General features: G+C 49.2%; 2 protein-coding genes across 2 annotated transcripts in view; both read left to right on the forward strand.

The window, feature by feature from the left end:
• The window catches only part of LOC306815179 (class I histocompatibility antigen, F10 alpha chain-like), a 181,250-nt gene extending 168,573 nt beyond the window's left edge, over positions 1–12,677 (forward strand). The window contains 1 exon segment of the mRNA XM_079331807.1: positions 12,439–12,677. The gene's annotated coding sequence lies outside the window, so the exon portion shown is untranslated.
• LOC306815200 (class I histocompatibility antigen, F10 alpha chain-like) overlaps positions 8,220–23,360 on the forward strand; it is a gene marked incomplete at its 3' end in the record, with an annotated part of 107,857 nt that continues 92,716 nt past the window's right edge. The window contains exons 1-5 of the mRNA XM_079331816.1: positions 8,220–8,317; positions 9,586–9,849; positions 10,147–10,422; positions 10,694–10,966; positions 11,058–11,162. Coding sequence (XP_079187942.1) covers positions 8,251–8,317; positions 9,586–9,849; positions 10,147–10,422; positions 10,694–10,966; positions 11,058–11,162 — 985 coding nt within the window. The 5' untranslated portion in view covers positions 8,220–8,250. The remainder of the gene's footprint in view (positions 8,318–9,585; positions 9,850–10,146; positions 10,423–10,693; positions 10,967–11,057; positions 11,163–23,360) is intronic.

Genomic DNA, 23,360 nt, shown 5'->3' on the forward strand with positions numbered 1-23,360 from the left:
GTGATTAAAGCTATGACAGAGAAAGCACGAGAAATGATTAGGTTGCGGCTTGTGGATGGTACAGTAAATGATTTAGTACCTAGGGAAGATCCGGAGTGGGATCCCAACTCAATGGGCGGGTCTCGGAGACTTAAAGCTTATCAGGATTTGTTAACAGAAGGAATACGAAATGGAATATCAAAAACTTTGAATTGGTCTAAGTTGTATTCGGTCAGGCAGGAAAAGAATGAGTCTCCGTCAACCTTTTTAGAGCGGCTTAAGGAGACAGCTTGTAGATACACTAATTTAGAAGCTGAAGGGGAATCGGGAAAATTACAGCTAGCATTAATCTTTATGGGCAGTCTCAGGAAGATATTAGAAAGAAATTACAGAAATTGGAGGGAGAGGATACTCGGAATTTAGATAAACTGTTGGAAGTTGCGTGGAAGGTATATAATAATAGGGAAAAAGAAACGGCCAGGAAACAACAGGCTACTATGTTGGCGGTGTTACAGCAAGCGGCTGGAAATAATATGAGAGGGGGGAGTCGTGGACGTGGACGAGGAGGGGGAAGGGGAATAGCAAAGGGGGGAATGCCAATGGGTGTGGGAGGACTTATGGGTCAATTGAATATGGGAAGAGGGAGAATGCAGCTAGGGATAGATCAATGTGCTCTATGTAAAGATAGAGGACATTGGAAAAATGAGTGCCCTCTCAACCAAGGAATGGGTTTTGGGGGAGGAATTATAGCCAGTGGGAATGGAAATCAGGGATTGATGAATAATACAGGTGCTTTCCCGGGAAATCCCCAAGGTGTCGCCCAAGCCCTTATGATGGGGAATTACCAAAATCAGAGCTGACTAGACCAGGATTTAAAGGTAATAATGAAAGTAGATGGGGAACCATTAGAATTTAGAGTAGATATGGGGGCATCATATTCAGCTGTTAACACTAAGCTCGGAACTTTGAGTGATTCTACTATCCAAGTAGTGGGGGTTACGGGACAAGTTGAGGAACGAACATTTTTTGCGGCCATTAGATATAAAATTTGGGGGGAAAGAATTTGATCATCAATTTTTATATATGCCAAATAGCCCAGAATCGCTATTCGGGAGGGATCTATTGTCAATGTTAGAGGCAAAGATAATATTTAAAAAAGGTAGAGTAAGATTGGAATTTCCTGAGGAGAATATTGCTGAGTTGTTTGTAGTAAAAGTAGTTGAAGCAGCAGAAATACCACAAGAAATAGAACAAGCTGTAGTACCATGGGTATGGGAAACAGGAGTACCTGGAAAATCAAAAGCAGCACAACCAGTTGTAATAGAACTAAAGGAAGGAGCCTCCCCAGTAAGGGTAAGACAATATCCTTTGAAATTGGAAGCACGAATAGGAATAGCACCCATGATTGAACAATTTCTTAGCTTGGGAATTTTACAGGAATGTGAGTCAGAATTCAATACTCCGATATTCCCAGTCAGAAAGCCAAATGGTAAGTATAGATTAGTTCAAGATTTAAGAGCAATTAATAACATCACTAAAGATATACAGATAGTAGCTAATCCGTATACATTGTTGACAGCTGTGTCGGAAAGGTTTAAGTGGTTCACAGTGATTGATTTGAAAGATGCATTTTTCTGTATCCCCTTGGCACTTGAAAGTAGGAAATACTTTGCCTTTGAATGGGAGAACCCAGACACGGGACGCAAGAAGCAGCTCACCTGGACGCGTCTACCACAAGGATTCAAAAACTCACCAACTATTTTTGGAAATCAATTGGCTCGAGAGTTAGAAGAATGGAAGATGACTCAGGTAAAAGAATCACCTTTCTTATATGTTCTCCTACAATATGTTGATGACATCTTTATAGCCTCCACAGAAAAGGATGTTTGCCTCAGACTCACTATTGGATTACTTAATATGCTGGGACAAGCTGGATACCGAGTATCGAAAGAAAAAGCTCAGCTGGTAAGAACCCAAGTAATTTACCTAGGCTGCAAAATTTCACAAGGGGTGCGAAAGTTGGGAGTTAATCGAATACAAGCAATTTGCACTATACCCACACCACGAAATCCACAAGAGTTAAGATCCTTTTTGGGCATGGTAGGGTGGTGCCGCTTGTGGATCCAAGAATTTGGACTAAAAGCAAAACCCCTGTATGAGGCAGCCAAAAGCCCTGTGTTTCAGTGGGGACAAACTCAAGAAAAGGCATTCCAGAGTCTGAAACAAGCCTTGAAGGATGCCCCAGCACTAGGATTGCCAGATCTTACAAAACCTTTTCAACTATACGTAAATGAGAGACAGAAACTGGCAATAGGGGTGCTCACACAAAAACTGGGCTCATGGAAGCGCCCAGTGGGGTACTTCTCAAAGCAGCTAGACACTGTAAGTGCCAGATGGCCAGGTTGTCTTAGAGCTGTGGCAGCAACAGTGCTTCTAATTCGGGAAGCCAGAAAATTGACTCTGGGAAAAAGGATGGAAGTATTTGTTCCCCACATGGTCATTGCGGTTTTGGAACAAAAAGGGGGGCATTGGCTCTCGTCAAGCCGCATGTTACAATACCAGGCACTTCTCCGAGAACAAGATGACATTGAATTAAAAATTACTAATCATCTCAACCCAGCAGAATTTCTTAGGAGCAGCAGCCAGGAAGAAGGAGGCGAACTGACACATGACTGCGTAGAAATCATTGAACAGGTGTATGCCAGCCGGAAGGACCTGAAAGACGAGCCTTTGGAGAATCCGGAATGGGAACTGTTTACAGATGGATCCAGCTTTGTGGAAAACGGAACCAGGTATGCGGGATATGCAGTAGTGACTTTGACACAAATAATAGAAGCTCAAGCTTTAACCCCGGGAACTTCAGCCCAGAAAGCCGAGATACATGCTCTGGTGAGAGCCTTAGAATTGAGTCAAGGGAAAAGAGTAAACATTTGGACTGATTCAAAATACGCCTTTGGAGTAATACATGTACATGGAGCACTATGGAAAGAAAGAGGACTGTTGAATTCTCAAGGATCAGAAATTAAGCACAAAGAACAAATATTAGCACTATTGGAAGCAGTGCATAAACCTCAGGCAGTGGCAGTGATGCATGTAAAAGGACATCAAAAGGAAGAGGGAAAAGCGTTCCAAAGAAACCAGTTGGCTGACAGAGTTGCCAAACAGGTTGCCCGAGAGGTATGGACACAATTAGCTTTATTGCCAGTGCGAATTAACCCTGCAACTTCTTTTCTTGAGCAGAAACCATGGTATACACATGAAGATGAGAAGCTTGCTCAATTTCTCCAGGCCCAGAAGAACGAAAAAGGATGGTATGTCACAGCTGAAGGTCAGGTTGTACTGCCAACAAAAGTAATGAAAACAATTTTAGAAATCGAACATAACAAGTGCCATTGGGGGGCAGATGCATTTGTACAATTTTTAAAACATGAAGTGATTTCCAACCAGATGTTAACAATGGCAAAATGGATTAACGCCACGTGTCCTGTCTGTATTAAAAATAACCCAGTGACACGAAGGCAAATACAACTAGGAAAGTTACAAGTAGGGCCGCAACCAGAAGACTATTGGCAAATAGATTTCTCAGAGCTACCAAAAGCACAAGGGTACCGTTATTTACTGGTGTATGTGTGTACTTTTTCAGGGTGGCTGGAAGCTTTCCCGTGCACGACTAACCAGGCAAAGGAAGTAATTCAAACCTTACTACGAGAAATCATTCCTAGATTTGGGATCCCATTAGGAATGTCCTCAGATAGAGGACCTCACTTTGTAGCTGGAGTAGTCCAAGAGGTAGCCAGAGTATTAGGGATAGCTTGGGATCTCCATACGCCCTGGAGACCACAATCTAGTGGCCAGGTAGAACGGATGAATCAGACATTAAAAGGGCAGATTAAGAAAATTTGTCAGGAAGCAAAGATACAGTGGCCTCAGGCACTACCTCTAGCCTTGCTAAGAATCAGGATTAAACCCAGAGAAAAGATAGGAGTAAGTCCATACGAAATTTTGTATGGCAAGCCATATCATGCTGCAACCTACAAAGGGGACCCTCACTTAGTAGGAGATCAAGTATTGTTGAGTTACATTTTGTCTCTAAATAAAGTCCTTACAGCGCTGCGGGGAGCATTGCAGTGGAACCGGCCTCTGCCCTTGGAAAATCCTGTCCATGACATCCAGCCAGGAGATCAAGTATATGTGAAGAATTGGAATACAGAACCCTTGAAAGAAGTATGGGGCGGTCCTCACCAAGTGATCATGACTACCTACACGGCAGTGAAAGTCCAAGGGATCGACAACTGGATTCACTACACTTGAATCAAGAAGGTCCCGTCAAGATGGGAAGTACAGCCTCTGTCAGCAACAAAGCTGGTGTTCAGGGCAAGGACTTAGTTCTTTTAACATTAGTCTGTATAATGCAGGTGGGAGAAGCATTTGTTAAAATTACAGTTCCGGAGCCAGATGTAATGGTGCCAGAAGGTGCGGGAATAAATTTAACCTGTCTGTTTTCTGACAACCAGAGAACTGGATTAAAAGAAGGAAAGGTAGCCTGGAGACAAATCACCACAGACGAAGTATTTACAGAAGGAATCGTGACATTTTGGGATATGGAACAGCAAAGAGGCAACACCACATTGACAATATCTCATATGCAAGCTGATCAGGTAGGACAATTCTCATGCATTGTGTGGATTAGAGAAAGCTTTGATTATGGGGACATAAATGTAGGTATTTTAAAGGAAAATAAAACCCAAAGGGGGTACTCGGTGCAGGTAATACCAGTCAGTGCACGGGTAGATATGTGGAATGGATTGAGAGATACAAGCCTGGCATTACAGAGAAACCAGGAACAACAAAATTTAGTAGTAGGGTTAATTCGAGATTTTGGACAAATACAAAACGTATCAAAAATAACGGCATGTTTACCTCTGCCACAAGCTGCAGGGGAACCAATCCCTTGGGGAGTGATTCCAGTAGGAAATTTACCCCTAATAAAAAGAGGTAAGAATGGAAGTTGTGAATTTAAATTACGAAATAAAATCGAAATTGAAGAAATATGGGAAAAGGTTGGAGAAACATTAAGAATATTAACCTATAAGGATTGTCTAATTAGCCATGGAAGGTTAGGACAAATTAGGGATTGGGGAATTCCATTAGCGGCAGGGGGAAAAGTAAAACCTGAAGATGCTGCTAAGTGAGAATGTTTTATACCACATTGGCAAAAGAAAAGAATACTTAAAAATGAAAGCTATTATGAAATGATATGCCAGAACTCGTCCCGGCAGGAATCCTCGTGGGACAGTTGGAAAATGGTATGGGGCCCCAGCATATTAGAACATTATAGTTACATTGGACAAGTTAATTGGTGTGTCCAATTGACGGGAAGCAGAAATGCCACTCACACAGAAGTATCTCAAACCAGCACTTCTACAATAACTTTGAGCGCCACAAAAGAAAATTGGAACTGCACCCAAATTCTCACCTGTGACACTCCAGAAAATCAAATTAGTTTGGCACCGGTCAGAATGCTTATAAAATGGGGTTGTGAGTGTAGAAAACTTAACCATACAATTCCAGGAAGAGCTTTCCCGCAGGACCAGAAGGGTAAAACTTTGAGCTGTAAGGATACAACTATCAGGAGTCCAGGAAATTTAGTATGAATTATGGGACATGGACAATGGACAACACATTTACCATTAGACGGGCCTGTAACACAAATTACCTTAGGGGTTCCCACATTATGTCCTTTTTGGAAACAGTCTAAATTAACGCAGAAAGAGATGCAGTGACGGGCAAAGAGAGAAACAAATAAAGTAGCAGAAGAACTAGGACAGGGAGATGAAGATGAATGGCATGAACCCTCATCAGGAGTTAAATCTGGATGGGTACTGGAATCCTTGTTTGCACCAATTTCTACATATAGAAACAGGGAGATGCTGTACAAATTATTAGGACAAACTGAGAGGCTAGCTGTAGTTACAAAGAAAGGATTTAAGGATCTAAATTTACAATTGCAGGCAACAACAAGAATGACAATCCAAAATAGAATGGCATTAGATTTGCTTTTATTAAAAGAACATGGAGTCTGTGGATACCTCCAAGGAAAGGTTGATCATTGCTGCATGCATATCCCAAATGTCACAGAAGAAGTAGAAAAGGCCATAAGTCAATTGGAACAAATTGAAACAAAAGTGCATGAAGTCCAGGAGGAAGCTGAATATAACTGGGTAGGAGCACTGTTTAGCTCCCTAGGAATCCAAGTCTCTGGTTGGATATCATCAATTGTACAATATGTAATAATGATTGTATTAATTATTGTAGTATGCATGATTATGTATAGATGTCTTTTAGGAATGATTGCCAGAGAAGGAACTTATACTCGACGTGTCATGAGAGCACTGACCCGGAAAGAAGTAATCCTGCCAACTCGAAAAGAAGACTCACCATTCTATATAGAAACCACAACTTGAAGAATTGAGCATCCTTGCAGAAAATCTGAAGAATGCTCAAAAGGGGGGAGTTGATACCGGAATAATGAGAAAAAGGACTAATGTAGATATAGTAGTAGTCATGCTAAGGCATAGAAAACTGCAGTTTTCAGACAGGCCCTAAGAACCTACCTTGTGAAACAATAGTGAAAAGAATTAGTAGAGCATATAGAACATTTAGAACTGTGAAAACAATAATCAAAGGATTTAGTAGAGCATATAGGACATCTAGAAACTTTCAAGATAAGGCTAAAGTATAATAATAAATAAAGGGTTCTGGTGATGGGCAAACATACAAGGGGGATTAAGGGGGTAGCCTATAGTTCTGAGTAGACAAACATGCAGAGTTTATAACTTTTAGGAATGATACCTGCAAGATTTATGTATCTGTATTGTTTTGAAGAATGTGTATTTCTGCACGTAGACCACTTTGTAAAAAGATATAAAAACCTGATGGAAAAAAGGAACTGTGGGATCCTGACTTTGGACGCTAGTCCGCAGGTTCCTCGGGCGCTGAATAAAGCACCGCATAAACTAACTCTGTTAGTTTGTGTTCTGTTTGGGGCATCGGGCAACACCCCTGAACCCCCATTTTCTGCTGACCAGCACCCCTTGAACCCCCATTTTCAGGCAGCAGAACGCCCTTGAGCCCCGAATTCCGGGAAGGAAACTCCCCCTTAACACACATTCCCCAGCACGGGAACCCCTGAACCCCCCCTTTTTGGGCACGGGGACTCCCCCATATTCCCTTCCCCAGCACCGGGACCCCCCTGTACCCCCTAATCCGGGGCTGGGATCCCCCCGCAGCCCCGTCAGTGCTGTGGGACCCCCCTGTACCCCCATTCCCGGCCATCCCCACACCCCAGTTCCGCCCTTTCCCCCAATCTCTGAGTTCCCCCCCAGCAGTTCTCCACTCCCTGCTCGTCCTGCAGGAGGGTCCTGGGTGGTCCAGGGGGGATTCAGGGGAATTCCCAGGGTTTCCTCTGTCCCCTTCCCCTCCTCGCGCTCCCCGGTCACTTTCGCGTCTCCCAAGCTGCGGCTTCGGGATCCGCCCCGGGACCGGCACCCGCACCGGGACCCCCTGAACCCCCGTTCCTGGGCACAGGGACCCCCCTGAAGCTCAATTTTCTGACACCAGGACGCCTTGAACCCCATAACCCACAAAGAGAACCCCCCTGAACCCCATTTCCTGCGCACCCGGATCCCCCTTATCCAGCCCCAGTGCCCCCCTGTACCCCATTTCCCGGCCCTCCCCCTCTCGGGGACCCAGCCCCCCACTTTCCTTGTCCTCGGAACCCCCTGAGCCCCCATTACTGTGCATGGGGACTCCTCCCGCACCCCCTAATTCGGCATGGGGACCCCCTGCACCCCCTTCTCGGGCATCCCGCCCTTCCCAGGCCCCAGCCCCGCCCTTTTCCTTCCCTTTGCCCCCCCAGATCTCCCAAATTTCGTGTCCTCCCAGTTCTCCACTCCCGGCGCTTTCTTCAGGGCGGTCCCAGGGGGTCCCAGGTGTTTCTCAGAGGGCTCCAGGGGGGTCGCAGCGGGGATCCAGAGGGATCGAGAGGAATTCTCTGAAATTCCCCCTTTTCCCCTCCCCCACCGCGCTGCCTCGGTCACTTTCGCTTCCGCGTCCCAACCCGAGAGACCGGGATCTACCCAGCTACCTGTGACGTCACTGACACTTTGAGTTTCCATTGGCGGACAGGTAAAAGTGGCGCCAATGGCGGGGCCGGAGCCGGCTCTGGGGGCGGGGCCAGTTCTGGGAGCGGGATCGCAGCGGAGCAGCGCGATGGCTCCAGCGCTGGGGCTGGGGCTGCTCTTGGGGCTCCTGGGGGACCCGGGGGGCGCGACGAAAGGTGAGTGGGACCCCCGAAATCGTGACCCACCTGAACCGCAATTCCCGGGGACCGGGAGCCCCCTGAACTTCCATTTCCGGGCACTGGGTATCCTCTAAACCTTGAATCCCGGGCACGGAGAAACCCCTGAATCTTCATTTTGGGTCCTGTTACCTCTTCACGGCCTTTCCCAGCAGAAAGACCCCCCTGAACCCCCTCATCTGGCACCGGGATCCCCTGAATCCCCATTCCCGGCCACTGGGACACCCCCGAATCTCCATTTCCGGGCCTGGGATCCCCCTGCACCCCCTTTTCGGGCATCCCGCTTTTCCCAGACCCGAGTCCCGCCCTTTTCCTTGACCTTTGGACCCCCCGAACCTCCCAACTTTCCGTGTCGCCCCCGTTATCCACTCCCGGCGCTTCCCGAAACGGGGTGTCAGAGGGTTCCAGGGGTCTCAGGGGGGTCTCAGCGGGGATCCAATGGGATCCAGATGAACTCCCTGGAATTCCCCCTTTCCCCCGTCCCCTCCCCCACCGCACTCCCTCGGTCTCTTTCCCGTCTCCCAGGCTGCGCCTCCGGGATCCGTTCGCCTCTCCCAGTTCCAGCCCCTCCTTTCCCTCAACACCGGGGACCCCTGGAGCCCCTTTCCTGGGCACAAGGACCCCCTGGATCCCCCATCCCGCCTCTCCCAGTCCCTCCCTTGAACCTTGGACCCTTCCTGGCTCTCCCCGTTCCGCTTCCTGCCCCCCCAGTCTCTGTGTTCCCCCAGATCTCCACCCCCTGCTCATCTTGTGGGGGGTCCCAGGGGGTCTGGGAGGGTCCCTGGGGTATCGTGGAGGCTCCCAGGGGGATTCCGGGCTCTGGGACCCCCCTGAATTCCCAGTTCTGCTGGAAAGGAAGTCACCTCCCTGCACTCCCTTATCCAGTACCAATCCCCCCCTGCACCCCCTTTTCCATCCATCCTGCTTTCCCCAGTTCCAGACCCACATTTTCCTTGACTCTGAGTCCCCCTGGACCCCCATTCCTGCTTTTCTCAGCCCCCAGCCTCCCTTTCCCTCTGCGTCAAGGATCCCTGAGCCCCCCATTCCAGCCATCCCGGGTCTCCCCACCTTGTGACCCCTCTTTCCTTGGCACTGGGGACCCTTGGACCCCCTTTCCTGGGCACAGGGATCCCCTGAGCCCCCATTCCTGGACACTGGGACCCCATGCACCCCCTTCCCACCTCTCCCAGTTCCCCTTTCATTGATCCATGACCCCTCAACCTCCCCAAATCTCTGTGTCCCCCAAGTTCTCCACTCCCTGCACTACCTGAATGTGGCAGTGTCAGAGCCCAGCCCGGGGATCCCCCAGTTCATGGCCATTGGGTACCTGGATGGGATCCCCTTCACACGCTACGACAGCGAGCGGGGCCGGCTGGAGCCGCTGACACAGTGGATGAAGGATGGAGCAGAGCCGGGATATTGGGATAGGGGGACCCAGATAAACGTGGGGAAGCAGCACCTGTTTGCCAGGAACCTGGAGATACTGCGGGACCGGTACAACCAGAGCAGGGGTGAGTGGGGGGAACCGTGGGGCTGCGATGGGGATCTGTGGGGCTGGGATGGGATCCATGGGACTGGGATGGGATTTATGGAGCTTGGATGTGGATTCGCTGGGTGCCAAGGGGCTGAGGTGAGGATCCATTAGGCTGGTATGGGATGTCTTGTAATGCATGGGTTGGGATGTGGATTCATGGGCTGGTATGAGATGTATGAGTCTCCATCAGACCCTGGTGCTCCATAGGGCTGGGATGGGGCTGTGTGGGGCTGGGACACAATTCCATGGGTCTCTGTGGGTACAATTCCCCCAGGTTTTCACACAAGGTTGCGATTTTCTGGCTGTGACCTCCTGTCCGACGGGAGCGTCCGTGGATCCCGCCGGGATGGCTACGATGGGTGGGATTTCATCTCCTTTGACCTGGAATCCAGGAGATTCGTGGCGGCCGACAGCGCTGCTGAGGTCACCAGGAGGTACTGGGAAGGTGAAACAAACGAGGCTGAGAGGGTGACTAATTACCTGGGGCACATCTGCCCAGAATGGCTCCAGAGATACGTCGGATATGGGCAGAAGGAGCTGGACCGCAAAGGTGAGAGCAGAATTCCTGTGGGAATGTGAGATTTGGGAATGGAGAACTTGGGAACCCTTTATTTCCTGTGGGAATTCCATGGGCAGATCTCACCCCTGTTCCATTCCCATGGAATTCCTTGGGCACATCAAATCCCCATCCCATTCCAGTGGAAATTCCATGGGCAGATCTCACCCCCATCCTATTGCAGTGGGAATTCCATGAGCAGGTCTCACCCCCATCCCATTCCCATGGAATTCCATGCATGTCTCTCACTGTTATCCCATTCCAGAGCCCCCTGATGTCCATGTGTCCGGAAAAGAGGAACACGGGACGCTGATCTTGTCCTGCCACGCGTACGGATTCTACCCCAAGGCCATCGCGGTCAACTGGATGAAGGGGGATGAAATCCGGGATCAGGAGACGGAGTGGGGCGGGGTCGTTCCCAACAGCGACGGCACCTTCCACACCTGGGCCAGGATCGAGGTGCGGCCGGAGGAGCGGGAGCAGTACCGGTGCCGGGTGGAGCATCCCGGAATGTCGGAGCCCGGGATCTTCGCTTGGGGTGAGGCTGGGAATGTGGAATGTGGGAATTGGGGAGTTGGAATTCCCAGATGGGGGTACCCCTCCCCCTCCTCACCATCCCTCGATTCCAGAGCCGACATCTGGTGGGAATCTCACCGTGGTGCTCACTGTGTCCATTGTTGCCATCATCATCCTCATTGTCCTTGTTGGATTTGTCATCTGGAAGCGCCAATCCGGTAACACATGGGATGGGGGTCAGGAAGGGGCACAGATCCACCCAGCACCGTTCTGGGAATCCTGTAGCACTGACGCTGATCTCACTGTTTTTCCACAGGGAAAAAGGACGGGAATGGATACATCATTACAGCCAGTGAGTACCAGTGGTGGATCCAGCTCTGGATCCCCTCCGTGTGGATCCCAGGATGGATCCTGGGGTTAATCCCAGTGTGTGATCCTTGCTGGAATCTCATGGATGTTCTCTTTCAGCAGGGAATGACTGCAGGAATGGAGTGGGGTCAGGGTGGGATTCCAGAGGGGGATTGGGACAGGGTGGACAGATTACGATCAGGGAGGAATTCTGGATCAGAGGAGGTGTCCAGAGCAGAATGAGATTGAATTGTGGCGTGGGATCAGGGCTGGATTCTGGAGCAGGATCAGTTGGGATGGATGGATGGATGGATGGATGGATGGATGGATGGATGGATGGATGGATGGATGGATGATGGATGAAGGATGGATGGGGCAGGATGGATGGATGGATAGATGGATGATGCATGGCTGGATGATGGGTGGATGATTGGACGGATGGATGATGGATGAACGATGAATGACGGGAGGATGGATCATAGGTGGATTATTGATGATGGATGGATGGATGGATGGATGGATGGATGATGGATGACAGGAGGATGGATGGATGGATGGATGGATGAATGAATGGATGGATGCATGCATGGATAGATGCATGAATGGTGGATGGATGATGGATGGATGATGGATGACGAGAGGATGGATCATGGATAGATGATGGATTGATGGATGATGGATGGATGATGATGGATGATGGATGACAGGAGGATAGATGGATGGATGGATGGATGGATGGATGGATGGATGGATGGATGGATGGATGGATGGATGGATGGATGGATGGAGGGATGGATGGATGGATGCGTAGATGGATGGATGCGTAGATGGATGGATGATGGATGGAGCAGAACTGGAGCCGGATGGATGGAGAGGGATCATGTTGGCATTCCAGAGAAGGTTTGGGCCAGGGTCTTTGGGGCAAGGTTGGGTGGGATGGATGGAGCAGGATTGGGGCAAAGTGAATAGAGAGGTATTGCATGGTTTGAATGGAACACGGTTGGTGCAGGGTGGATGGGGCAGGATTGGAGCAGGCTCAGGTGGGATTCCAGAGCATCTTCTGCTCTCCATGGGCTCCAGCCAGGTCCATCCTCTGGTATGGGGACAGGGACAGGATGACACTGTGACCCTCTCTCATCCCAGCAGGAGTCACTGCCTGAGCAATCCACGGAGCTGGATCCAACCCCTTCCCTCTTCCCAGGAAACCGAGAGCTGCCAGCAGAGCTCATCCTCGCTGCTCCCACCCACCCACAGCTCCTGCTAACAGATCAATTTCCCATTCTCCAGTGTTTTAAAGCCAAGAACCACAAATATTCCCAATGCTTTAGTTCTGGTGTGAAATTATCCTGCTTTGAGCAATAAATCCTCCTGGGGCAAAAAAATCCGGCTTCCCTTCTCCAGTGGCCAGCAATTCCTCTCTGGAAACCAGGAATTGAAATGGGGACCCTGGGGACAGGGATGGGGACACCAAGATGGGATAGGTACAGCAGAGACAGAGATGGGAACAACAGGAATGGGAATGGGGATACCCAGAACTGGGATGGGGACACCAGGACTTGAACTGGGACTTGCCAGCCACGCCTGGCTCTACCTCCCAGGACTCATTTCCCACTCTGTGTCTCGTGTCTGAGGTGTCCCCAGGAGGGTTTGGCCACGTTGGGCTCCTGGAGGGGCAGTGGGATGGGGGGAGAGGTCAGGGTGAATCAAGGGTCTGGAAGAATTAAAAGGGTTAAGAGTATAGTTAGAAGGATAAAAGGAATATATATTAATTAAGAGTTTAGCAAGAGGAATAGAACCATAGTAGAAGGGCTAATTATTAGCAGATGGAACTAGTTAGAGCTAAGACAATAAATAATTTGCTTGACTTTATTGTATTTGTAGAAGCAGGATGGGAGGATAGGGCATTGTAAACGTGAAAAAACCATAACTGCACCTGGGCCCCAAAACCAGTCAGAAACTGGCTGGGGAGTTTGGACTGTGGCCAAGGGACCAGAGAGCCTGCCAACAAGACAAAGATGGAAAGTTTACCGTGAGGAAGACATCCCTGATTTCATCTTAGAAGACCACTAACCCATTTCAGGACCCACTGACCCATTTTGAACAAAGGACTGCACAAGCACAAAAAGACTCTGAGCTCATGTTAATATGAAGTGGGGTTAGGCGAGGTTAGTTAATACATATGTAGAGGCATATTGGGTAATTCTATGAATATGTAAGATTCTTGTGAATAAACTGAGAGCCAGAAAATCTGTGAATTTTGCACACGTCTTTGGGATGTTACTGTCCATGTGCTGCCTGGTGCTGTCAATAAACATACCACTTTCTGTCATTAGCTGGGGAGTCCTTTCTTCCATTCATTTGGTGAGCCAGCCAGGAGATCTATGGTTGTGAGATCAGACCGGGCTGTGGATGTCTCTGATGCACCACCGGGATCTACCTGTAGAACCTCCACTCCCTGGCTGCTCATCGTGGGGACAGACAAGACCTGCTGGGACTGTGAGAGTCCGTGTGAGCCTCTCATCTGTTTCTGCCCAACGACCCTCGCCTGAGGCCTGCGCTGGCCAGGGATGGGAGGAACGCCAGTGACTGTTCCACAGGTGATGCCTACCAGGACTGGTTTCTCATGACAACTAGTCACGGGGCACTGACTCAGCAAAGCTCCCACAGATGGAGGAACAATGGACTGGTCAGTATGGGCTGCCCTGCGTGTGTTCATAACAACAAAGATGGTTTGGTGTGCCTTGAAACGTCCTGTTTCCACCTGTTCCTCAGGGTAACGTTCTCCACATACAATAGTCCATAAATCTTCCACCTTTTGGCCAGAAGCCACTCGCTTTGGGAAAGGACTGTAAAAGTGACTTTCTCAGAGGAGACCCCTGAGATCTCCCCAGACGGCAACAGACATAAACTGGTTTTGTCCCCTGCTGTGTCTTTTGTGCTCTGAGATCCATAAAAGAACCCATCATGACTCCTGCTCGTGTTGGACGGATCATGACATTATTTGGCGTAGTCGGCAATTGGATTCCCGATACTGGAGGAGTTGGGGTTTCTGTGCACTTTGTACCAGAGGAAGACCTGTGCCATTTCAGCTGCACCTAGCCTGTCAGTGCCATAAGGACTGAACAGTGTTAGAAAGCAAGGGAGGTGGTATTGGGTTCTTCCCGCAATCTGCACCCAGACCCAGGTGGATATTCAACTCCATTTCAGTTATTGGAGAATTTTTTTGAAAGGATCTCAACTGAGCAAAAGATGGGACTTGTGTTTTTTGTTGTTTAGCTGCTTGGTGTAGTTGAGGAGACAACCATTGTGCAACTTAAGAGAACCTCCCAAGCAGTTTGGTCTCCTCAGCCACCCAGGGAAGAGAGGGGGTTGTCCCCAGCAGAAGTCTGGGTGACAAGTGTTGACCTCCCTGAAGTGAATTTTCCCCCCTTGCACATAATCATAACTCAAAGGTTACAGTTTTTGTATAATTATTAATTGTATTTGACTACTTGGGATTGCGAAGAGACAAATGGTTTTTGTAGTTAAGTTAGTACCTCCCAAGTAGTGTGTCTCTTCACTCACTCCAGGGAAGAGAAGGGATTCACAGTTTCAGCTGTGCTTTTTGTGTAATTTTAAGTGTGTCTCCATGAGAGTCGTTTTGGGACCTTCGTAAAAATGTCTGAAAATGATAAAGCTGCATTTTACGCTTTACTAGCTAAGTATAATGCCAGATCCTCCCAAGGTGGGGAAGACTGGGCACACAGTAATTGGTTTAATTTAGAAAATGTAATTGATAGGATACATTCTTTGCAATGTGAAACAAAATTCAAACTGAGCAAGAAAAATAAAACCACACTTTGCTCAGTTCTTGGTGCTTGTCTTTCAGCTGCTGTAGAATCTCGTTTTAAACGAGTGAGTGAGGAAAATGCAGTGATAGACTCCTTGCAAAACCTGGTGCAAGCTTTGCAAAAACTATTACAGGAGAAAACAAATCAGATAGAAACTCTGCAAAACCAACTAGAAAAGGAAAGAAATCACAACTGTTTGCTACAACTATCACATGCCTCACAACAAGCAGATAACACCTAATAACACAGAAGAAAAGGAAACATATCACATAAAGCAGATATACCCACAGAGGGAATTAGTACACATACAAAACTGTGGGGAAAATTGCTGCTCTAAAATGAGACCTCTGGTTAAAACGGAATATAGATACCTGAATGACGAGGATTTTGACCCCCACATAACCTCCAAAGAAATCCCATACACTGCTACTGAATTGGCCAAATTTAAAAAAGAATACTCATGTCTCCCCAAAGAATCTGAGACCGAGTATGTTTTTAGAGTTTCACTCACTGGAGGAGATCAAATTAAATTAAGTGAACAAGAAGCCAGTGGGGGTTTGGGCTCCTCCGCAGTTTGCGTGGCTGCCCTGATCCCCAGCTGCGGCGTGGCTAATAAACAAGTTCGCGCGGCTTTCCAGGTCTCCTGCTCTTGTTGAGCCCTTTGCAGAACCTGGATAACTCTGCCCCACAATTTGAGGGTCCTCCCTGAGCCTGAGGACATGGTTTCCTCGGCCAGAGCCCTTGTGCATTTATCCCGTATCTCCGGATGGAGAATTTCTATGGGGCTTTTAATAAACCCTCTCTTTATCAGTCTCGGCACAGCGAGAATAAAATCCTTAAGTTTATACTCTATGTCCCACTGTGTGTGGATCTCACTTACGACCTTCGCAACAGCTTCCATGCCCCTCGCTGGTCCAGGGACGTCTCCCCACACTGCACTAGACCAGCTGTGCAGCCGCCGGGTTCTCATCCAGGCGATCCCCGAACCCTGGGCGGTCTCCTGGGTTTCGACACCACTTGTTGCAGCGGCCTGGTTCTGGATTAAGCCTGGTACAGTGGCCCAAACCCCAGGGCCACTCAGTCCATATGCTCCTGGCACCAACTTGGTGGACAGCAAAATGGTGTTTATTGAAGGGTCAAAGGAGTTTTTATAACTTGGGCTGTTAGTGTCATTTCCTTCTGCTCACATCTGGCTGGGTGAGGCCAGGCAGGGGCCTGTGAGGGGGGAAGGGGCCCTAACTGACCATACAGCTCGAATTCTTCCACACGCATATCCCTAACTCTCCACAATTTAGTGCCAACCAAAATGCAATAGTGGGGCAGAGAGGGGGGGGGGAGAGAGAGAGAGAGAGAAAGGGGGGTCGGGATTATAGCTACCAAGATGGGCAGACGAATCCTCGTGGAGCCAGCCAATAGATGTCTGTTGCCGTCTGGGGAGATCTCAGGGGTCTCCTCTGAGAAAGTCACTTTTATAGTCCTTTCCCAAAGCGAGTGATTTCTGGCCAAAAGGTGGGAAGATTTATGGACTATTGTATGTGGAGATCGTTACCCTGAGGAACAGGTGGAAACAGGACGCTTCAAGGAGCACCAAACCATCTTTGTTGTTATGAACACACAGAGGGTACCCCATACCAGACCAGTCCATTGTTCTTCCATCTGTGGGAGCTTTGTTGAGAAAGCGCCCTGTGACTAGTTGTCATGAGAAACCAGTCCTGGTAGGCATCACCTGCGGAACAGTCATTTGGCGTTCCTCCCATCCCTGTCTAGTGCAGGCCTCAGGCGAGGGTCATTGGGCAGAAACAGATGAGAGGCTCAGATGGACTCTCACACTTGGGCAATAACAGAACACACCTGTGGGTGGTCAGGGATAGCCGATCGGAAGATATCGTGTTGTATGGGCAGATAGAAACCCTCCCCTCAGCAGTTACAGTTACTTAAACCGACTTTGCTAGCCCAGCAGCACCCAGCTCATGACCTAAGCAGAAGGAAGTGACACAGTACAGCTAAGTTATATCACCTCATACAACTTACTAATAAACGCCATTTTGCCGTTCACCATATTGGTGTCTGTGAGCTCATGGCCCGAGTAGCCGGGGGTCGGCCACCGTGCCATTCCTGAACCAGGTCACCACGCCTCAGCGGAGGCAACAAGTGGTGCTGAAACCCGGGACACATCCAGGGAACGGGAATCGCCTTGACGGGTGAATGGCGGCTGAAGTGGCTGGACCAGCTCAGTGGGGAGGACGCTCCCAAACCAGTGAGGAGGATGGAAGCTCTCGCGAAGGTCGTGTCTCAGATTCACAAGCAATGGGATATTGATTGTAAACCAAAAGATTTTACCCTCGCCGTGTTGAGGCTTTTGCAAATTAGGGTCATTGACCGACTGGTGCATATACTCCACCTAGAAATATGGGACAAATGGACTAAGGCTCTGGCCGAAGAAACAACGTCCTCAGGTTCAGGGAAGAACCTTAAATCATGGAAAAAAGTTGTACAGGCTTTGCAAAAGGCTCTGCAAGAGCAAGAGAAGTGGAAAGCCGTGCAAAACTGCTTGCTGGCCACGCCCCGGCTGGGAGTTGGGGTGACCACGCAGACTATGAATGAGAGCAGCCTTGCCGAGTGCAAAGATTCACAGGCACAAGAACCCTCTCTGCAGTCCCTGAGCCCAAGCCCACCCACAGAGGGAAAAGAGCAGGCATGATCATTCTGGGACAGGTTAGCAGAGGAGACCGGGAGCGCCACCATTAAATCGGAGTGTGGGGGGACTCGGGAGGGACCCCCGCCTTATGCGCCACGGGGTGGGGCTGGACCCCAAAGGAATGGGGGGGGGGGATGCAGACGTGGCTGGCGGGAACAGAGAAGGTCCGTTAGATAACGCAGACGTGTGCGAGCAGGAAAGGAGGGAAAAATCTGGAGGGGGAATTAAGGTCATTCAGAGTGCGTGTCTGGAAACACATTCTCATAGGATAGGGGCCTCCCTCAGCAGGAGGCATGGCAAGCAAAAGGGGAAGCAGCAACCCAGCCCTGAGGGTAAGGGGTGGGGCCGGAGCCCGACAAAAAGGTTCCAGTGTCTGGAAGTATCCAGTCCGACTCAGAGTCAGACTCTAGCTGGGATGAGTGGTTTGACAAGTGGTCCGTAGCGAACTCCGACCCTGACAAAGAGGTAGTGAGGGCATACAAAATCAGTAACCACAATGCTCCTACTTGGGTCAAGGGCAAGTTAGAAAAGGAACAAACTCCGCTTATGGACTCGATGAAAATAAAACCAGCATGCGCCTACTGGGCCCCATCAGCCACGCTGGTGTTCCTGGTCTGAGTAGGACAACAAGGCAGAAACCAGAGGACTTACTCACCAGTAAATCCTAAGGATGTACAAGCAATTGTTAAAGCAATTGTGGACACAGGGATTAATCCAGCTATGGTTTCCACTCTCACTGATAGCGTTTTTGGAGGGGACCACATGCTCCCATTTGACATCAAACAAATCTGCAGACTGATTTTTGATGGGACAGGGATGATTGTCTTCAAACAAGAGTGGGAGGACAATTGCACAAAGCAACTAGCCTTAGTAACTGGGGCAGACCACCCGCTACACGGTTCCAGCCTACAGCGGTTAATGGGCACAGACCCAACCATGATCACCCCCCAGGCGCAGGCCAAGGGCCTGCAAGCCCACGAGGTCATGACAACTACCCATGCTGCTAGAGAAGCTATTCGCTCTCTTCCATGGTTATTGATAAACCATCGCCATGGTCCACAGTAAAGCAAAGTGAGAGTGAAAGTTTTACACAATTTGTAGACCGCCTCCAGGCAGCACTTGATTCCTTGGCTTTGCCCTCGGAAGAGAAGGGCTCTGTGTTAGCGGAGTGTTTGCACCAACAATGCAATTCAGCCACTAAGGACATTTTACGGTCATCAACACCCAAGTCTAACATTGCGGACATGATTAGGCATGTTGCAAAAGAAGAACATCTAGCCCCAATCCAGGCAGCCATCCATACTGCAATAACCAGTGTAATGGCATGCTTTAAGTGTGGCCAGACAGGCCACATTGCAATAAACTGTCCCCAGTCAGGGCACCTATTGATAGCCGTTCTCCCACACCAGACGCGACCTAGGGGACCATGCTGGGCCTGTGGAAAAAAAGGGGCATTTTGCAAAGGAGTGCTGATCTAAGCTGCAGGGAAACGGGAGGGGGAGGGGGCATCCGAGCCGCACACACTCCCTCCCACTTGGGACATGAAGCCATCCATTTATGCCAATCCTCAAAGGGGTGTGGAGCTCCCGCACCCAGTGCCCCCTCGAGAAATGACCAATTTCACAACCCAACCAATAACTCAGCTGAGCCCATCTACCCCTCAGGACTACCAGAAACGATCACCTGGGGCCGAGGCCCCCAGGTGGCCCTGGCCATGAAGGCATGGGAGCGAGACCCCTGGGTGGCCATGGCCATGAGGGTGGGCAAACACTCTCTGATATAGTGGGCAGTTTGCCATCTCTGTAACAACTCTGATGACTCTGTTATTTGTCTCCCCTTTTGGGTTGACACGGGATCAGACGTTACCGTCATCCCAGAGATACACTGGCCTTTACAGTGGAAACTGGAGGAGGCCCCCATAGTGAGCAGAGTTGGAGGGCAATCCCGGGTCCAAAAATGCACAAAACAGGTAGCAATAACGCTGTGCACCAAAAGAGGATTGGGGAGAACTACCACCCTTTTCCCATATGTTACATTAGATTGTCCACCCTTGTTGGGGAGGGATCCCCTAGCCCTACTGGAAGTCAGGGTAACAAATTTATTCTAAGGGTCACTGCCGCCGTTACCCATCAAACTAACATGGAAATCAGTCGACCTGGTGTGGATCAAGCAGTGGCCCTTGTCAAAGCCTCGAATGACCACCCTCCTTGAGCTAATTGGCCGCGAGCTATAGCGGAACCACATAGAACCCTCCACAAGCCCATGGAACACTCCGGTCTTCGTAATACCCAAACGATCTGGTGAGGGCTTCCACCTTCTGCACAACCTGAGGGAGGTGAACGAAAGAATTCAACCGATGGGTCCTGTAAAAACCTCACTGCCCATGAACTCGATGATACCAAGAGGGGAGCCCTGTGCAGTGCTTGACATTAAAGACTGCTTCTTTTCCATTCCTCTGCATGACGAAGACAAAGAGTGGTTTGCTTTTTCCGTCGTCTTCCCCAACAGTCAACGGCCTAACCTGCGCTTCCAGTGGAAAGTATTGCCCCAAGGAATGGTCAGGTCCCCTAGCATCTGTCAGATCAAAGTGGACGAGCACTGGCACCACTCCGGCACAGCGATGCGACCGCGACCATTGTTGTATACGTGGATGATATCCTGATTGCCACGCCATCAGTGAGCCAAGCAGACCGGTTAGTGTCCATGGACTTAGAGACCTTAAAAACAAATAGTTTTGAAATTGCAAGCGCAAAAATAAAAAAGGGACCATGTATAACCTCTTTGGGAGTGGGAATTTCAAACTCCTACATAACTCCTCCTCAGATAAAAATTCGCCGAGTCATCAAGACTCTCCATGACGTGCAGCAGCTGGTAGGATCTCTACAATGGCTCCGCAACATTGTCCTGATTCCTCACGAGATCATGGACCCCCCTAAACGACCTCTTGAGAGGAAAAAATCCATGGGAGCGAAAAACTCTGACACCAGAAGCGACAAGCTCACTTGATTTTATTGAACAACAAATGTCAGTGAGCACGCTCGCAAGATGGGACTCGGGCGCACCAATCGACTTATATGCCCACTTAACAAAGAAAGGGGGGTAGGGGTGCTAGCCCAAGGACCCCCCGACACAGTCCAACCAATACAATGGGTGGTCTCAGGAAAACCGTCACGTGCATTTTCCCCGGGAGTCGAATGTTTTAGCAACCTTATCATGAAAGGCAGGAAACTTGCCCTAAGGTATTTGGGCTTTGAACCCGCCAAGATATATCTGCCCTTCCGCAAACAGCTTTCCACACAGTCAACGACAATGTTGGAGCATCTAGCCATAGCCCTTGCTGGTTTTGGAGGAGAGATTTGCTATGCAGCAAAACCCCCTTGGACTCAGCTGCTTACAATCATAGACACTGATTTCCCGCTGAAACTCACTGACTGACCACGAGCAGGACCGATCTTCACAGATGCGTCTTCATTAACCTCCACTGCAGCGGCGGTATGGCAGTCAGAACAGTGGCAGTGCATGAAAACAACTGACCCCACACTTTCAGTCCAGCAACTTGAAGCACCTGCTGTAGTATTAGCATGTGGACTATTCCCAGAAGAGCACCTCAACATCATAACCAACTCTCTATTTGTGGCCAAGTTCTGCCAAGCTATGTCTGGGCCCGGCGTGTCAGTGTCCACGGTAGCGATGATGCTTGAAGAGGCACTTTTTTCGCGAAAAGGCACCATATCTGTCATCCACGTTAACAGCCATAATCCAGTCAAAGGATTCTTTCAAATCATCAACGACAAGGCAGATGCCGCCACAAAGGGACTGTGGACGCTGAGAGATGCCTGTCAGCTACATGAGTCTCTGCACATCAGAGCAAAAGCACTCGCAAAAAGATGCGGGATTTCAACCGCTGATGTGAAACACATCGTAGCCACATGCCCCCACTGCCAAAAATCACCACTGTGGTTAAGCAGAGTCAAGCCCAGAAATATGGCAAACAGACTTTACACTATGCCAGCTGCTAAGACCCCGAGCGTGGCTTGCAGTGACTGTTTACACATATAGCGGAGTGATTGTGGCCACACAACACCTAAAAACTGACTCCAGGACGACCATCCAACATTGGCTAATGGCCATGGCGTGGCTTGGCGTTCCAAAGCAGATCAAGACAGACAATGGCCCAAATTTTGTTTCAAAATCGAGCCAACCATTTGTTTCCAAATGGGGTATCACTTTAGTGCATGGCATCCCGTACAATAGCATCAGGCAGGCCACTGTTGAGCGAGCAAACCAAATTCTGAAAGCCAAATTAGAAGTACTGGCAAAAGTGGAGGGCTTTACCAACTCCATTCCCCCGGGAGACCAAGCTTGCATACTGGCAACTGCTCTGCCAGCACTAAATCAATTCCCCAGGGGAGATGAGACAAACCCGTCTCTTCAGTCCTGCACAGAAACACTGGACCACTTGAGCACTAGAGGAAGGTCCACAGGTTATAATTAAAAACGAACTAGGGAAATGGGAACAAGGTTGGAAACTAATGCTCATGGAGTGAGGGTATGAGGCTATTAGAAAAGATGGTAGAGTCAAATGGTGCCCACTTAAGTCCATCAAATCAGATCTTCAGAGTAGAACTAATGAAAATTGTGAGGTTTTATTTGCAGGACTGGATCCTCGGACACCCCCGCAATTAATACACCCCAGTACTAGAGGAAAGTGACAAAGCATCGAGCAGACTGACAGTGCCCAAGAATCCCACGCCGGTGAAATCCAGGCAACAACGATTATCTTTGTGTGATTTTGCTTTTAGGATTTCTTGGCAGAGGGCAAGCCGATGCAAGACATTACCCTCACCAGTCATTCATGTGGGTCTTACGTCATCTCTTAAGTGATAAGGCAGTCAAAGAAATCATTACACCGGACAGCCCATCTTTTGAGTTCAAGCTAAGAGACATATTTCCCCCACGACTAGGATTCCCCAATTTTGGGAATTTATCACTGTACCAGACCTATTGGTGCCCTGCCTCTAACCCAGATAAAAATTACTGTAACTATCCAGGGTACGGGTACTGTGGATATTGAGGATGTGAAACTGTCATGACAAGTGATAGATGGCAACCGCAGCAACTTGATAAGTTCCTGCAAGTCAAATATGCTCTCCATGGCTGTCACGAAACAAAATTTGGAAGCGACAAGCAAATATACACCCCCAAGACGGGAGAGAGCACACTTGTAAGAGCTACATAATGACAATTTTGCAGCTGACCCATGAGAGTTGGGCCATGGGTAAAGTGTGCTCGGTGTTTGTTCGCACCTTTCGCGACATTTGGGAAAACATACAAATTACCAGGTTCCTGCCGTCAGTATCCCGGTCAATCGGACCCAATCTGATTCTTACGACTAGCGAACCCAAGAAAGAGACCACAACTAGCACCAATCTTACGCTTCATGCGCAAGTCTCTAATTTTCCCCCCTCCCCATCTGGCCTTTTAGCTAAGTCAGCTCCTTACAATCCATTTCTTGGTGTGTTAAACGCCACCTTTTGTTG

This window comes from Erithacus rubecula (assembly GCF_903797595.1).
Source record: "Erithacus rubecula genome assembly, contig: scaffold_105_arrow_ctg1, whole genome shotgun sequence".
Classification (NCBI taxonomy): domain Eukaryota; kingdom Metazoa; phylum Chordata; class Aves; order Passeriformes; family Muscicapidae; genus Erithacus; species Erithacus rubecula.